Genomic DNA, 16,407 nt, shown 5'->3' with positions numbered 1-16,407 from the left:
TCCACCTTTTTTCTCTCTCATTCTCCCTTTTTCTCTCACCCTCTTCTCTTTTTTCCCTCTCCCCTCTTCTCTCTCCCTTTTCCCCTCTCATCCTCCCTTTTTTCTCTCTCCCCTCTCATCCTCCCTTTTTTCTCTCTCCCTTCTCATCCTCCCCCCCTTTTCTCCCTCTCTCTCCCCTTTATTCTCCCTCTCCCCCTCCTCTCCCTTTTTTCTCACTCCCTTTGCCCTGCTCTCTACCTTTCCCTCCTTTCTCTCTTTTCTTCTCTCCCTCCCTTTTCTTCTCCCTCCCTCTCCTTTTCCCTCTCTCCCTCTGCCTTTCCCCCTCTTGCTCCCTCTTTCCTTCTCCTCTCTCTCCCTTCCCCCCCTCTCTTTTCTCTTTCCCCCTCCCTCTTTCTTTCTCCCTTTTTTCTCCCCTCTCTCTCCCTCCCTTCTCTCATTTTTCTTCTCCCTCTCGCCCCTCTCTCTCACATTTACGTCATTTAGCAGACGCTATTAGCCAGAGCGACTTACAGATTGGTGCATTCACCTTATGATATCCAGTGGAACAACCACATCTTTTTTGGGGGGGAGGGTAAGAAGGATTACTTTATCCTATCCCAGGTATTCCTTAAAGAGGTGGGGTTTCAGGTGTCTCCGGAAGGTGGTGATTGACTCCGCTGTCCTGGCGTCGTGAGGGAGCTTGTTCCAGCATTGGGGTGCCAGAGCAGCAAACAGTTTTGACTGGGCTGAGCGGGAGCTGTGCTTCCGCAGAGGTAGGGAGGCGAGCAGGCCAGAGGTGGATGAACGCAGTGCCCTTCTTTGGGTGTAGGGACTGATCAGAGCCTGAAGGTACGGAGGTGCCGTTCCCCTCACAGCTCCGTGGTCTTGTAGCAAATGCAAGCTTCAACTGGAAGCCAGTGGAGCTCTCCCCCTCATTTTTCACTGCGACAAGTGTTTGTGGCTTTTTCTCTCCCTCGCTCCCCCCTTTTAATCTTTTTCTCTCACGTATTCTCTCCTCTGTCTTTTACCTTCATTTCACTTTCTCTCTCCCCTTTTTCCTCTCCCTCCCTTTTCTCTTAACCAATTTTCTTTCCCCCCTTACCTGCTCCCCCTTCCTCTCTTCTCCCTTTTCTCTCTCTCTCTCCCCCCCCACCACCAGTTTTAAAAGCTCTTATTGAACCACACTGGCAATGTGTCAACATGAAAGTTGAAACAGTCACCTTCCGGCCACATATGAATATCTAGTTCTCTGTCGCTCTGCTGTTTCTCTCGTTCTAGTTCTCTCTCTGTCTCTACTACTCTTCTGTGTCGCTCTATTCTGCTTCTCTCGCTACTAAATGGGGAGTTGGTTATAAGTGTCTTTGGCCGGGCCATGTTGCAGAGAGCGGGGGAAGGGTGGGGAACAAAGACCAGGGGAAGAGCAACTCAAACCAGCAGGGGGAGGAGTCCTAAAGCTTATTACACTACATTTTAGTCTAGAATCATTCCTTAAAATAATAAATTAAATGTCTCTACATCTATAACTAAAGTCAAAATGTCACAAAACAGCAGTTTTTACAGTTGATCACTTTCTTTCTTGGTACAAGATTTTAAAATCCCCATGTTAGTGTATTGTTGGCGTAGGCTTCACAACATTTCCTGCTACGTCTGTGTGTGAGGACCTTTTGTGAATGCAGCGCCAGAGCGTGTCGGGTTTCAGTGAGTGGGTGGGGTTTTGTGCGAAGGCTTTTGTTACGTCGTTATGTTCTACCCTATCAACATCCTATACGGGACAGTGTACTCGCATATCACCCAGCATACATTGCAACTCTCTGAGGCAGAGGCTAGAACATTACAACACACAAGGTAGCCATTATTATCCCTACCAGGTTCATGTCCATACAATATCCTGTGGGAATCTTCTATGGGTGGTTTTTGAGCCTCTGAAGGTCTGTTTGACCCCAACCAGGATCCGAAACGTCAGGGGGGTTGTGCTCTATATATGAGGGCCTCTCCTATGTCTGTATTGTGCTCGCTTCGGCAGCACATATACTAAAATTGGAACGATACAGAGAAGATTAGCATGGCCCCTGCGCAAGGATGACACGCAAATTCGTGAAGCGTTCCTTATTTTGACCCCTTTTACCCCTATATATAATGTTTTGGGGGTGGGGCATCCACCTTCCTCCTAGTATTACCTGTAAAATATTTTTTAAATACCATTGGAAATTTTGCCATAATGGCAGTGACTTCATGTTCATTTTGTTCTAATTACTCCATCTGGTGGCCACATAGCGCTATTGCATCCATTGGCTTTATCACCGACACTGTCAGCCAATCCAATGACATGGGGGGGAAGAGTGGGAGAGAGCGGGAGAGAATTCAAATGGGGTGAGGGAAAAGGAGGGTGGAAAAATAGAGGAGAGCAAGGGAAATACGGGAGGGCAAAAGTGGCAGGAAATAGGGGTGGGAAGTGAAATATGGGAGGGGTAAATAGTGGGGAAAATATAGGGGTAGAGGAAAATAGGGAGAAGGGAAATAGGCCAAAGACCTCCAGCATTCCCCTAAAGGAATAAAAACATTTTAAAAATTGCCACGGTGCATGGCTGGACAGTCGAGCAAAAGCTGAAAATAGTGCAACGAGAGAGAAGTTGGACTGTCATTTTTTGAAAAACGTCCAAAATGGCCCGGGTGGGGGGTGCTCACTACCCGGCCATGGACTTTCAGCACCCCCTAAAAAATTGCACCTGGTAACCCGTTCAATCACCAGGTGCACGGTTGGTTGAACATTGAGAAGATTTTTTTATTTCATTTTTTTTAAACGTCCAAAATGGCAGGGGCTCACTACCCAGCCATGGACCCCAGCACCCCCCTCTAGGCATTAAAAACCATTTAAAAAATGTTTTCACCTGGTAAGATTGAAAAAGGGAGAGACAAATGAGAAAGGGGAAGAGGAGAAGAGAACAGGAAAGGACGAGAGAGGGGAAGTGAGAAAAAAGGGAGAGGGGGAGAGAGGAGGGGAAGTGAGAAAAAGGGAGAGAGAGGGGGAGAGCGAGAGAGGAGGGGAAGTGAGAAAAAAGGGGGAGAGAGGGGAAGTGAGAAAAAAGGGGGAGAGAGGGGAAGTGAGAAAAAAGGGAAAGAGGGGAAGTGAGGAAAAAGGGAGAGGGGGGAGAGCGAGAGAGGAGGGGAAGTGAGAAAAAAGGGAGAGGGGGGAGAGCGAGAGAGGAGGGGAAGTGAGGAAAAAGGGAGAGGGGGAGAGCGAGAGAGGAGGGGAAGTGAGGAAAAAGGGAGAGGGGGGAGAGCGAGAGAGGAGGGGAAGTGAGAAAAAAGGGAGAGGGAAAGGGGGAGAGAACAAGAGGGAAAGGGGGAGAGAGAAAAAGGGGGAGAGAGAGGCAGAGAGAAAGTGAGAAGAGATGAGGGGGAAAGGGGAGAGAGAAAAAGGGAGAACGAGAGAGAGGGAAAGGGAGAGAGAAAGAGTGAGGGGAGGAGAGAGGGAAAGGGCAATAGAGGGGGAGAGAGAAAGGGCGAGAGAGAGAGGGGGAAAGGGAGGGGGAAAGGACGAGAAAAAAGGGGGAGAGGAAAGGGAGAGAGCGAGAGAAAAAAGGGAGAGAGAGAGAAAGGGAGAGAGCGAGGGAAAAGGAGAGAAAAAAAAATGGAGAGAGAGCGAGAAAAAGGGAGAGAGAGCGAGAAAAGGGAGAGAGAGCGAGACAAATTGATGGACAAAGAAAAAAGGGGAGAGAAAAAAGGGAGAGGGAGCGAGAGAAGGGGAGAGAGAAAGGGAGAGAGAGCGAGAGAGAGCGAGAGAAAGGGAGGGAGAGAGGCAAAGGGAGGGAGAGAGAGGCAAAGGGCGCTCTCTCTCCCTTTCTCACTCTCTCCCTTTTTTCTCTCTCTCCCTTTTCCCTGTCTCTCCTCTCCCTTTTACCTCTCCCCTTTCTCTCGCTCTCTCTCCCTTTCTCTCGCTCTCTTTCCCTTTCTCTCGCTCTCTCTCTCTCTCGCTCTCCCTTTCTCCTCTCCTTTTCCCTGTCTCTCCTCTCCCTTTTTCCTCTCCCCTTTCTCTCGCTCTCTCTCCCTTTCTCTCGCTCTCTCTCCCTTTCTCTCGCTCGCTCTCTCTCCCTTTCTCCACTCCTTTTCCCTGTCTCTCCTCTCCCTTTTTTCTCTCCCCTTTCTCTCGCTCTCTCTCACTTTTTTCTCTCTCCCCTTTTTCCTTTGTCCATCAATTTTTCGCGCTCTCTCTCTCCCTTTCTCTCGCTCTCTCTCCCTTGCACTCGCTCGCTCTCTCCCTTTCTTTCTCTCGCTCTCTCTCCCTTTCCCCCTCTCCCCTCATCCTCCCTTTTCTCTCTCTCAATCCCTTTTCTCTCTCCCCTCTCACTCTCCTCTCTCTCGTTTTTCTCTCTCGCTCTCTCCCTTCTCACTCTCCCCCTTTCCCCCTCTAATCCTCCCTTTTTCTCTCTCCCTCCCTTTATTCTGTCTCTCCCCTCACTCTCCCTTTTCTTCTCTCTCCCGCTCCCTCTTTCCCCCTCTTGCTCTCTCCCTTCTTTCTCTCGCTCTCTCCCTTTCCTCCCTTTGTCTCTCTCCCCTTACCTTTTCTCTCTCCCCATTCTCCACCTTTTTTCTCTCACCCTCTTCTCTCTTTTTTCTCTCTCCCTTCTCATCTCTGCCTTTCCCTCCTCTCTCTCTTTTCTTCTCTCCCTCCCTTTTCTTCTCCCTCCCTCTCCTTTTCCCTCTCTCCCTCTGCCTTTCCCCCTCTTGCTCCCTCTTTCCTTCTCCTCTCTCTCCCTTCCCCCCCTCTCTTTTCTCTTTCCCCCTCCCTCTTTCTTTCTCCCTTTTTTCTCCCCTCTCTCTCCCTCCCTTCTCTCATTTTTCTTCTCCCTCTCGCCCCTCTCTCTCACATTTACGTCATTTAGCAGACGCTATTAGCCAGAGCGACTTACAGATTGGTGCATTCACCTTATGATATCCAGTGGAACAACCACATCTTTTTTGGGGGGGAGGGTAAGAAGGATTACTTTATCCTATCCCAGGTATTCCTTAAAGAGGTGGGGTTTCAGGTGTCTCCGGAAGGTGGTGATTGACTCCGCTGTCCTGGCGTCGTGAGGGAGCTTGTTCCAGCATTGGGGTGCCAGAGCAGCAAACAGTTTTGACTGGGCTGAGCGGGAGCTGTGCTTCCGCAGAGGTAGGGAGGCGAGCAGGCCAGAGGTGGATGAACGCAGTGCCCTTCTTTGGGTGTAGGGACTGATCAGAGCCTGAAGGTACGGAGGTGCCGTTCCCCTCACAGCTCCGTGGTCTTGTAGCAAATGCAAGCTTCAACTGGAAGCCAGTGGAGCTCTCCCCCTCATTTTTCACTGCGACAAGTGTTTGTGGCTTTTTCTCTCCCTCGCTCCCCCCTTTTAATCTTTTTCTCTCACGTATTCTCTCCTCTTTTTACCTTAATTTCACTTTCTCTCTCCCCTTTTTCCTCTCCCTCCCTTTTCTCTTAACCAATTTTCTTTCCCCCCTTACCTGCTCCCCCTTCCTCTCTTCTCCCTTTTCTCTCTCTCTCTCTCCCCCCCACCACCAGTTTTAAAAGCTCTTATTGAACCACACTGGCAATGTGTCAACATGAAAGTTGAAACAGTCACCTTCTGGCCACATATGAATATCTAGTTCTCTGTCGCTCTGCTGTTTCTCTCGTTCTAGTTCTCTCTCTGTCTCTACTACTCTTCTGTGTCGCTCTATTCTGCTTCTCTCGCTACTAAATGGGGAGTTGGTTATAAGTGTCTTTGGCCGGGCCATGTTGCAGAGAGCGGGGGAAGGGTGGGGAACAAAGACCAGGGGAAGAGCAACTCAAACCAGCAGGGGGAGGAGTCCTAAAGCTTATTACACTACATTTTAGTCTAGAATCATTCCTTAAAATAATAAATTAAATGTCTCTACATCTATAACTAAAGTCAAAATGTCACAAAACAGCAGTTTTTACAGTTGATCACTTTCTTTCTTGGTACAAGATTTTAAAATCCCCATGTTAGTGTATTGTTGGCGTAGGCTTCACAACATTTCCTGCTACGTCTGTGTGTGAGGACCTTTTGTGAATGCAGCGCCAGAGCGTGTCGGGTTTCAGTGAGTGGGTGGGGTTTTGTGCGAAGGCTTTTGTTACGTCGTTATGTTCTACCCTATCAACATCCTATACGGGACAGTGTACTCGCATATCACCCAGCATACATTGCAACTCTCTGAGGCAGAGGCTAGAACATTACAACACACAAGGTAGCCATTATTATCCCTACCAGGTTCATGTCCATACAATATCCTGTGGGAATCTTCTATGGGTGGTTTTTGAGCCTCTGAAGGTCTGTTTGACCCCAACCAGGATCCGAAACGTCAGGGGGGTTGTGCTCTATATATGAGGGCCTCTCCTATGTCTGTATTGTGCTCGCTTCGGCAGCACATATACTAAAATTGGAACGATACAGAGAAGATTAGCATGGCCCCTGCGCAAGGATGACACGCAAATTCGTGAAGCGTTCCTTATTTTGACCCCTTTTACCCCTATATATAATGTTTTGGGGGTGGGGCATCCACCTTCCTCCTAGTATTACCTGTAAAATATTTTTTAAATACCATTGGAAATTTTGCCATAATGGCAGTGACTTCATGTTCATTTTGTTCTAATTACTCCATCTGGTGGCCACATAGCGCTATTGCATCCATTGGCTTTATCACCGACACTGTCAGCCAATCCAATGACATGGGGGGAAGAGTGGGAGAGAGCGGGAGAGAATTCAAATGGGGTGAGGGAAAAGGAGGGTGGAAAAATAGAGGAGAGCAAGGGAAATATGGGAGGGGTAAATAGTGGGGAAAATATAGGGGTAGAAGAAAATAGGGAGAAGGGAAATAGGCCAAAGACCTCCAGCATTCCCCTAAAGGAATAAAAACATTTTAAAAATTGCCACGGTGCATGGCTGGACAGTCGAGCAAAAGCTGAAAATAGTGCAACGAGAGAGAAGTTGGACTGTCATTTTTTGAAAAACGTCCAAAAATGGCCCGGGTGGGGGGTGCTCACTACCCGGCCATGGACTTTCAGCACCCCCTAAAAAATTGCACCTGGTAACCCGTTCAATCACCAGGTGCACGGTTGGTTGAACATTGAGAAGATTTTTTTATTTCATTTTTTTTAAACGTCCAAAATGGCAGGGGCTCACTACCCAGCCATGGACCCCAGCACCCCCCTCTAGGCATTAAAAACCACAGTGTCCAATTTCAAAAAGGCTTTACGGCGAAAGCATACCATTAGATTATGTTAGGACAGCGCCTAGACAAGAAAAACCACACAGCCATTTTCTAAGCAAGGAGAGACGTCACAAAAAAACAGAAATACAGCTAAGATTAATCACTAACCTTTGATGATCTTCATCAGATGGCACTCATAGGACTTCATGTTACACAATACATGTATGTTTTGCTCGATAAAGTTCATATTTATATTCAAAAACCCCATTTTACATTGGCGTGTAATGTTCAGAAATCTTTTGCCTCCAAAACTTCCGGTGAATGAGCACATCAATTTACAGAAATACTCATCATAAACGTTGATAAAATATACAACTGTTATGCATAGAATTAAAGATAAACTGCTCCTTAATGCAACCGCTGTGTCAGATTTCAAAAAAGCTTTACAGCGAAAGCACACTGCAATAATCTGAGTACAGCGCTCAGTCACCAAAACAAGCCATTCAGATACCCGCCATGTTGTGGAGTCAACAGAAGTCAGAAATAGCATTATAAATATTCACTTACCTTTGATGATCTTCATCGGAATGCACTCCCAGGGATCCGAGTTCCACAAAAGATGTTCGTTTTGTTTTCGATAAAGTTAATCTTTGTCCAAATAGCTCCTTTTTGCTCACACGTTTAGTCCAGCATTCCAATTCACAAGAGCGCGCGTTTAGTCCAGACGAAAAGTCAAAATAGTTACATTACAGTTCGTAGAAACATGTCAAACGATGTATAGAATCAATCTTTAGGATGTTGTTATCATAAGTCTTCAATAACTTTCCAACTGGACAATTCCTTTGTCTTCATAAAGGAAAGAGAAGGGAGCTCGTGCTCATGCCCGCGCGCGTGACTGAGATGGCCTAAGCCAGACACCTGATTCCAACAGCTCTTATTCTCTTCCCATTCACAGTAGAAGCCTGAAACAACATTCTAAAGACTGTTGACATCTAGTGGAAGCCTTAGGAAGTGCAATATGACCCCACAGACAATGTATATTGGATAGGCAATCACTTGAAAAGCTACAAACCTCAGATTTCCCACTTCCTGGTTGGATTTGTTCTCTTTTTTGGTCTGAGTAGCAGGCAGTTTACTCTGGGCACCTCATTCATCCAAGCTACTCAATACTGCCCCCTTTCCCAGAGAAGTTAATCCAGCCGCTTTGTCAGATTTCAAAAAGGCTTTACCGCAAAAGCATACCATGCGATTATCTGAGGACAGTGCCACGCATACAAAAGCATTACAAACATTTTCCAAACAAGCACCGTTTGAATGATGTCTGTGAGTATAACAGAACTCATATGGCAGGCAAAAACCTGAGAAAAATCCAACCAGGAAGTAGGAAATCTGATGCTTGTAGTCTTTTCAAGTCATTGCCTATCTAAACACATCGTGACTTAGGGTTCATTTTGCACTTCCTAAGGCTTCCACTAGATGTCAGTCTTTAGAACCTAGTTTCAGGCTTTTGCAGTGAACAGAGAGCGAACAAGAAGGCCGGGAAGTTGGTGACTCAGAAAATGACATGAGTTTTGTGGCGCGCGTTCACATGAAGAGGTAGCTGTGTTCCATATAACGTTTTTCAAGACATTGGAATCGTCCGGTTGGAATATTATTGAAGTTATGTTAAAAAGGCCCTAAAGATTGATGCTATACAACGTTTGACATGTTTCAACGAACGTAAATATAACTTTTTTGTGACTTTTCGTCATGAAATTTTGGGCGCGCTTCCTACATTTGGAGTAGCTTACTGAACGCGCTAACAACAAGGAGGTATTTGGACATAAATTATGGACTTTATCGAACATAACATTTATTGTGGACCTGGGAAATCCTGGAAGTGCCTTCTGATGAAGATCAAAGGTAAGTGAATATTTATAATGCTATTTATGATTTTAGATGACTCCAAAATGGCGGGTATCTGTATTGCCTGGTGTATGTTTCTGAGCACCGTACTCAAGATTATTGCAGTGTGCTTTCCCCGTGAAGCTTTTTTGAAATCTGTCACAGCGGTTGCATAAAGGAGATGGTCATCTATAATTCTTTGAATAACAGTTTAATATTTTATCAACGTTTATGATGAGTATTTTGGGAAATTGTTGTGCTGATTCAACGGAAGTATTGGAGGCAAAATATTTTCTGAACATCACGCACCAATGTAAAGTGCTGTTTTTGGATATAAATATGAACTTTATCGAACAAAACATACATGTATTGTCTAACATTGAGTCCTAGGAGTGTCATCTGATGAAGATCGTCAAAGGTTAGTGCTTAATTTTAGCTGAATTTCTGGTATTTGTGACCCCTCTCCTGCTTGGAAAATGGCTGTGTGGTTCTTCTTGTGTTGTACCTGTCCTAACATAATCCAACTTTATGCTTTCGCCGTAAAGCCTTTTTGAAATCGGACAATGTGGTTACATTAACCTCTACGGGCTAGGGGGCAGCATTGAGAATTTTGGAAAAAATGTTCCCATTTTTAACTGCCTCCTACACCAACTCAGAAGCTAGAATATGCATATTATTGTTCAGGTTTGGATAGAAAACACTCTGAATTTTCTAAAACTGTTTGAATGGTGTCTGTGAGTATAACAGAACTCCTATGGCAGGCAAAAACCTGACAAGGTTTCAAGCAGGAAGTACCCTGTCTGACAAGGAGTCGTGCGTCTTGCATCTTTTTATTGAAAAGTAAGGATCTTAGCTGTAACGTGACAATTCCCAGGGCTCCAATAGGCTCTCAGAGCCCGGGAAATAACTGAAGGTTTACGAGGGAGCCTCAGGCTGAAACACATTATCACCTTTTGTAAGTGTCGACTCAGAGGACCTTTGAATGAGGCGCGTGCACGAGTCGCTCCTGAGGAGAAATTTTATTCGGCTGTTTAGGCTCAATGCATACTCCCGGTCGGAATATTATCACTTATCTACGAGATAAATGGCATAAAAATTGGTTTTAAACAGCGGTTGACATGCTTCGAAGTACGGTAATGGAATATTTAGACATTTTTGACACGCCAATGCGCCATGCGCGGGACCGTGAAGAAGCATTCTGATAGTGTCTAGAACTCACGAACAAAACGTCGCTGTTTGGATATAACGATGGATTATTTGGGACCAAACCAACATTTGTTATTGAAGTAGAAGTCCTGGCAGTGTATTCTGATGAAGAACAAGCAAGGTAAGAACATTTTTCTTATAGGAAATGTGATTTTGGTGGAGGCTGACCTGGGTGGGTATCTAAATAGCTAGCCCTGTAATGCCGGGCTATGTACTTAGATTATTGCAAAATGTGCTTCATCCGAAAAGCTATTTTAAAATCGGACATATCGAGTGCATAGAGGAGTAATGTATCTATAATTCTTAAAATAATTGTTATGCTTTTTGTTAACGTTTATCGTGAGTAATTTAGCAAACTGTTAGTAAATTCCCCGGAAGTTTGCGGGGGTTATGCTTTTTCTGAACGTCACATGCTAATGTAAAAAGCTGGTTTTTGATATAAATATGAACTTGATTGAACAGACATGCATGTATTGTATAACACAATGTCCTAGGTGTGTCATCTGATGAAGATCATCAAAGGTTAGTGCTGCATTTAGCTGTGGTTTGGGTTTATGTGACATGATATGCTAGCTTGAAAAATGGGTGTCTGATTTTTTCTGGCTGGGCACTCTGCTGACATAATCTAATGTTTTGCTTTCGTTGTAAAGCCTTTTTGAAATCGGACAGTGGGGTTAGATTAACGAGATTCTTGTCTTTAAATAGCTGTAAAATAGTCATATGTTTGAGAAATTGAAGTAATAGTATTTCTAACGATTCAAAAATCGCGCCACTGGATTTCAGTGGCTGTTACGTAGGTGGGACGAGTTCGTCCCACATACCCTAGAGAGGTTAAGGAGAAGTGTATCTTTAAAATGGTGTAAAATAGTCATATGTTTGAGAACTTTGAATTATGACATTTTGTTGTTTTGAATTTGGCGCTCTGATTTTTCACTGGCTGTTGAATAGTGTGAACCGTGGGTGGGACGGTAGCATCCCACCTGCCCAAGAGAGGTTAATGATGATGGTAGTAGTAATGATGATGGTAGTTGTAGTACTGATGTAATGGGGAAGATGACAGTTATTTAGTTATAAGTTAGTTATAGTTTCATCTTCCATGTTTAGCTTTTTATATTTATTACATTTATACTATTGACTTTCCATTTTATTGTTGTTCGTTTTGTATTATCATTTACTACTATTTTATATTACTATTTGTTGTTCTTTATAATTTTATTACAATGTATATTCTACACCGTAAATTCCGGACTATAAGCCGCAACTTTTTTCCCACGCTTTGAACTTCGCGGCTTAATAACTTCTTAGGGCTAGGGGGCAGTATTGAGAATTTTGAAAAAAATATGTGCCCATTTTTAACTGCCTCCTACACCAACTCAGAAGCTAGAATATGCATATTATTGTTCAGGTTTGGATAGAAAACACTCTGAATTTTCTAAAACTGTTTGAATGGTGTCTAAGTATAACAGAACTCATATGGCAGTCAAAACCCTGAGACAAATTCTGACAGGAAGTGGATACCTGATGTGTTGAATTACCTTTAAGCCTATGCCATTGAAACACACAGGGGCTTATTAATCGTGGAGCACTTCCTATGGCTTCCACTAGCTGTCACCAGTCTTTACAAAGTTGCTTTGGCAATATTGACAATGTTTTTCATGCCAATAAAACAGCTTGAATTAGAAGAGAAAAAATGAATTAAAGGAGAGAAAAGAGGGGAGAGAAAAGAGAAAAAGGAGAGAGAAAAGAGAGAGAAGAGAGGAGGAGAGAGAGAGGAGGAGAGAAAAGAGAGAAAGAAGGAGAGAGAGAAAGAGGGAAAGAAAGAGGAAAGAGGAGAGAGAAAAGAGAGGAGAGAGAGAGGAGAGAGAGGAGAGAGAGAGGAGGAGAGAAAAGAGAGCAAAGAGAGAGAAAAGAGAAAAGTGAGAGTAAAGTGAGAGTAAAGTGAAAAGAGAGAGAATAGAGTGGAATGGAGAGAAAACAGAGAAAGAAAAGAATTGAGAGAGAAAAGAGAGGAGAGAAAAGAAGAGAAAAAGGGAGGGAGAGATGGAAGAGAGAAGAGAGAGGGGGAAAGGGGGGGTTAAAGAGATAAGTTGTAATGCAATGCAATCTCTGGCATCATCTCCCCATCGTGCATGTGTTAAAGGCACTGTACCGGTACTGTACCTTTCTGCGTTGTGTTCTGGTGAGGTGTAGGTGGAAGACAAGTCTGGACACAATTCTGCCTGTTGTCTCTCTTTTAGTGACTACATGGAATGGATACAAATAAAAAACAAAGGTTAATGCTGCTGTCTGGACTCCCACACACAAGTATATCAAATCAAATGTATTTATATAGCCCTTCTTACACCAGCTGATATATCCAAGTGCTGTACAGAAACCCAGCCCGAAACCCCAAACAGCAAGCAATGCAGGTGTAGAAGCACGTATATTAGCCTCTCTTCTTCATGCTCTGAGCTAACTCACGTCAACAACAAAAACGGCATTGTACAAAATGTACATGTTCATTATTTCAAGACTCACATTTCACTTTATAGATGTTGTACAGAGATAATTTGCTAATAAATATTTCTTAGTGTACTATTGTAGCATTATACCGGAGGTATACTAATGAGGCAACAACGCTATTTTTGACATGCCCAGACAAGTAACAAAATGAACAACAGCTAACTAATTAGTACAAACATTACATATCAAATCGTCACATTTCACAACATAGCTGCATGGAATGGACACAAATACAAAGCAAATGTTGATGCTGCCGTTTGGACTACCATACACAAGTTTATTGCCTGATAAAAGACAAAAGAGTGCCGAATTCCTGTCAGAAAACTCACGCTGTCTGCACCTGAGACCCTCTCCCGCAAAGGTAACGGTTGCTGGGCAAGCCTTGCAAAGTTGCAATCAAAGTTGCACTCGAACACTATCCACATTAACACTAATATAAATATTCCTAAAAACTGTAGTGCAACACTAAATCAATGACGATAAAATTTTCAATAGTCTTTTTTTGTACATTTGTGGACATTTGCGAACATGTGCATTCAAAAGACCGGAGCGTACATAACACATACCTCTCCTCATCACGCGCTGAGCAAACCGAGGAGTAAAAGCATGGCTCCCGTTGATGACCTCACTGCATTAACACAATTTAGAAAATAAATACAATACAATAGTTCACTCTTAAATGTAGTGTAACACATCTCAAAATAACCTTAAAACAATTAATTATAATACATATGAGGGATTTTCGGTGAAATACATAAAGTATATGTTATACCTGTAAAACATACGTAGCATTTGCTTCGACACAGGTGTTGTGCTGAAAATCTCCCCTCTGCCAGAATCCCCCCCTTTGTGTTCTTCATTGCTGCGACTTGATTGCTAGTTGTCGTTTCTGCTCTCCACTCCTTTGTCAGTTTAGCGTACATGTCACTGATCTTAGTGGCAGAAAGCATTTTTGTCTGCAGTTTTCGGTTTGGCTATTTGTTTCAAGTGTATGTAGCGGTTCTAGCTTGTATGGCGCCCTGGGCGAACCCCCCTTCAGCGCCCGCCTCGCCCACACCCGGGGGCGACAGATCGCCTGTACCTAAATCCACTACTGATTTTCGTATTAGTCTATAAATAAATCTCTTTGACAAAATTCGTCATCTCTCCCATGTCTTATTCAACTAGTATTTTTGAAAGTGTAAGGATAATTATTCAGCCATAGTTCTGAAATGTTTATTTATTGCCAACATTTTACTCCCTCCTCTATGTTTAATATAACACACATACATTCATTATTAATTTCGGTTGCCTATCCTGACGTGAAGTTTGTTCTATAGAAAGTATTTGACTCTGATGTGTGTCACAGAAAGTATTTGACTCGAGCCACAAAATTAAGGAAATTAGAAGGGGGGATTCTGGCAGGGGGATTTTCAGCACAACACCAGTACCTAACTTAAATGCTGGCTGCTAGCTAACATCAAGTATCTGCATTTGGAGCAAGTTGTGAACTCGATTATCTTTTGGACACCCAAAGCTATGAACATCGTGCATATGTCATGTATGGAACTAGTCTGGGCTGTAGTCTGTTTAGCTAACATTCCACTCCTTGTAACATTGCAAAGGGGGTCTGTAATGTATTGCATTGTTATCTAGGTATTCAATTCCCTTTTTAAATTATGCAAGACTACTTTACAATAATGGCAATTATGCATTATTTTAATCTTCCAATTTACCCATGTGGATCTGACATGCATCGAATGCTACATAACTTTGCATGCATGCTTTCCATAAATGCAATGTACTGATGAAATCCCCCCCATGAATAATAAAAAAGGCAAGAAATGCAACATTAGGCCAACCTGACTAGCGGGGAAAGTGTTAAAAACCGTAGCTATCGATCGTCAACACGACAGGATCTGAATGTAGGAAGAGACGAGTCACGCGCCTGTTTAGACAGTTTTCACAGCCTTCTTGATATGAAGTCAATCAACTGTATTCGCTTCTCAAATCGAGGTTATTGAGTTGACGATGTTTTGTGCTGTATAAATGTTTGGGAAAGTATTTGTTTTAAGCAAATAACGCCTGCCTGCCAGCTGCGAGAGAAAAGTAATCGCTTCCGCAATAAAATCCGACGGGCTAACGGTGCCTGTACACTAAATAGCGGTAAATTGCCGCGTGTCTCTTAGGCCACCCATTGTAACTCGCTTGTGGGCGTGCTGGGATTATATGGCAGCATGTAGCAGCATGTTCGATTGGGAAATGAGAAAGTAAATGAACTACCTAGATAGCTGAATGCAGCCTGCCGCAATATTGGTTAACATATGGCATACACACAAACTTGGCAGTTGTGTCAAGTTGGCTGGATGTCCTTTGGGTGGCGGGCCATGCACGATACACACGGGAAACTGTCGAGCGTGACAAATCCAGCAGCGTTGCAGTTCTTGACACACTCAAACCGGTGCGCCTGGCACCTACTACCATACCCCATTCAAAGGCACTTAAATATTTTGTGTTGCCCATTCACCCTCTGAAGGGCACACACAATCCATGTCTCAATTGTCTCAAGGCTTAAAAATCCTTCATTAACCTGTCTCCTCCCCTTCATCTACACTGAAGTGGATTTAACAAGTGATGTCAATAAGGGAGTATACATTCACCTGGTCAGTCTATGTCATGGAAAGAGCAGGCATTCATAATGTTTTGAACAAACAGGACACGCACGCCTCTGAGAATCACGCAGCGCTGCTGGGCTGGCCAGTAGGGTCTCAGTAGGGTCACACATGCCGCTTTGAATGGGTCGGTTGTGTGAAGACGACACAAATAACTTTGTCCTTTTTAAAATATTTATTTTGAGTGAAAACATCTTCACAAATCGTGATTTTATCAGGAGAGAAGATATTCCATGCGGTAATAATCAGATTATTTCTCTCTCTATCTCTCTGTCTCTCTGTCTATGGCGCACCGCTCACCATCTGCATTTTTTGTGATACCGGGAGCACGTCAGCTGGTGCGTGGTAGCTGCAGTGTTAGTAATAACGGACAGCATTACTGTGCAGACACGGAGGACCGTCTCTCGCGGGTGACGGGTCCGGGTCCGTTGCATTTCTAACTGCCATGGGGAGAAAACGGTCGGCTGAAAACACTCCGGCTCAAGGGTGAATGACCGCACACCGAGAGGCGAGCGAGCAGATGCTGTTAATTCAACAACCAAATGCAATTGATTTTACATACAACAACACCAGAAGCTTTCGTCAGAGCTTTGGACTCTAAACTTTTATATTTCTTAGTTATATCTTGTCTAAAACTCCCCCGATATTTGGTGTTTGGACTGGTGAGAACAGAAGGTGAGTACATCATAAGAGATGGAGGGAGAGGGGGACTCATTTAAGGTTAACTTGAGTGTATCAATGTGGTATCATGTGGTATATGCAGTACTTAGATGTAGAAATGCAACCAGTGTTTCTGGCTCTCTCTTCTGCACTTCCTTTTCTCTGCATGCTCTCTCCCTTTTTCTCTTCCTATATTTTTCTCTCTCTCTTTCTCTCTAGGTCTCTCTCTCTCTCTAGGTCTCTGTCTCTATCTCTCTCTCCTTGTCTCGCTCTCTCTAGATCTCTCTGTCTCTCTCTATCTAGGTCTCTATCTCTCTCTTTCCAGGTCTCTCTCTCTCTA

General features: G+C 43.9%; 2 protein-coding genes and 2 non-coding genes across 9 annotated transcripts in view; 3 read left to right on the top strand and 1 right to left on the bottom strand.

Annotated features, from left to right (window-relative positions):
• Positions 1 to 13,742, bottom strand: part of LOC115147592 (zinc finger matrin-type protein 4-like) — a 41,034-nt gene extending 27,292 nt beyond the window's left edge. The window contains exons 1-3 of one of the 2 annotated variants that reach the window (XM_029689861.1): positions 13,529 to 13,742; positions 13,323 to 13,384; positions 12,415 to 12,494 (exon numbers count right to left, since the gene is read on the bottom strand). The gene's annotated coding sequence lies outside the window, so the exon portion shown is untranslated. Of the gene's footprint in view, positions 1 to 12,414; positions 12,509 to 13,322; positions 13,385 to 13,528 lie in introns of those variants that run through there. The other variant, XM_029689863.1, reaches the window with a different exon arrangement.
• Positions 1 to 16,407, top strand: part of LOC115147590 (zinc finger matrin-type protein 4) — a 31,155-nt gene that overhangs the window by 6,935 nt on the left and 7,813 nt on the right. For 2 of the 5 annotated variants that reach the window (XR_003866411.1, XM_029689854.1), the window contains exon 1: positions 15,600 to 16,082. The exons of 2 other annotated variants lie outside the window; for them this stretch is intronic. Coding sequence is in view for 1 of the 3 variants with exons in the window: in XM_029689854.1 (XP_029545714.1) it covers positions 15,950 to 16,082 (133 nt within the window). In the remaining 2 variants the exon portion in view is untranslated. Of the gene's footprint in view, positions 1 to 15,599; positions 16,083 to 16,407 lie in introns of those variants that run through there. One more of the 5 variants, XM_029689856.1, reaches the window with a different exon arrangement.
• On the top strand, positions 1,987 to 2,093 carry LOC115147999 (U6 spliceosomal RNA). Its single transcript, XR_003866573.1, has one exon. It is a non-coding gene; the product is annotated as a U6 spliceosomal RNA (small nuclear RNA).
• On the top strand, positions 6,364 to 6,470 carry LOC115147998 (U6 spliceosomal RNA). Its single transcript, XR_003866572.1, has one exon. It is a non-coding gene; the product is annotated as a U6 spliceosomal RNA (small nuclear RNA).

The sequence above is a fragment of the Salmo trutta genome, chromosome 14 (assembly GCF_901001165.1).
Source record: "Salmo trutta chromosome 14, fSalTru1.1, whole genome shotgun sequence".
NCBI classification, from domain to species: Eukaryota; Metazoa; Chordata; class Actinopteri; order Salmoniformes; family Salmonidae; genus Salmo; species Salmo trutta.
The sequence above is the reverse complement of the archived record's forward strand: the minus strand, read 5'-3'. Positions and strand labels throughout refer to the sequence as shown.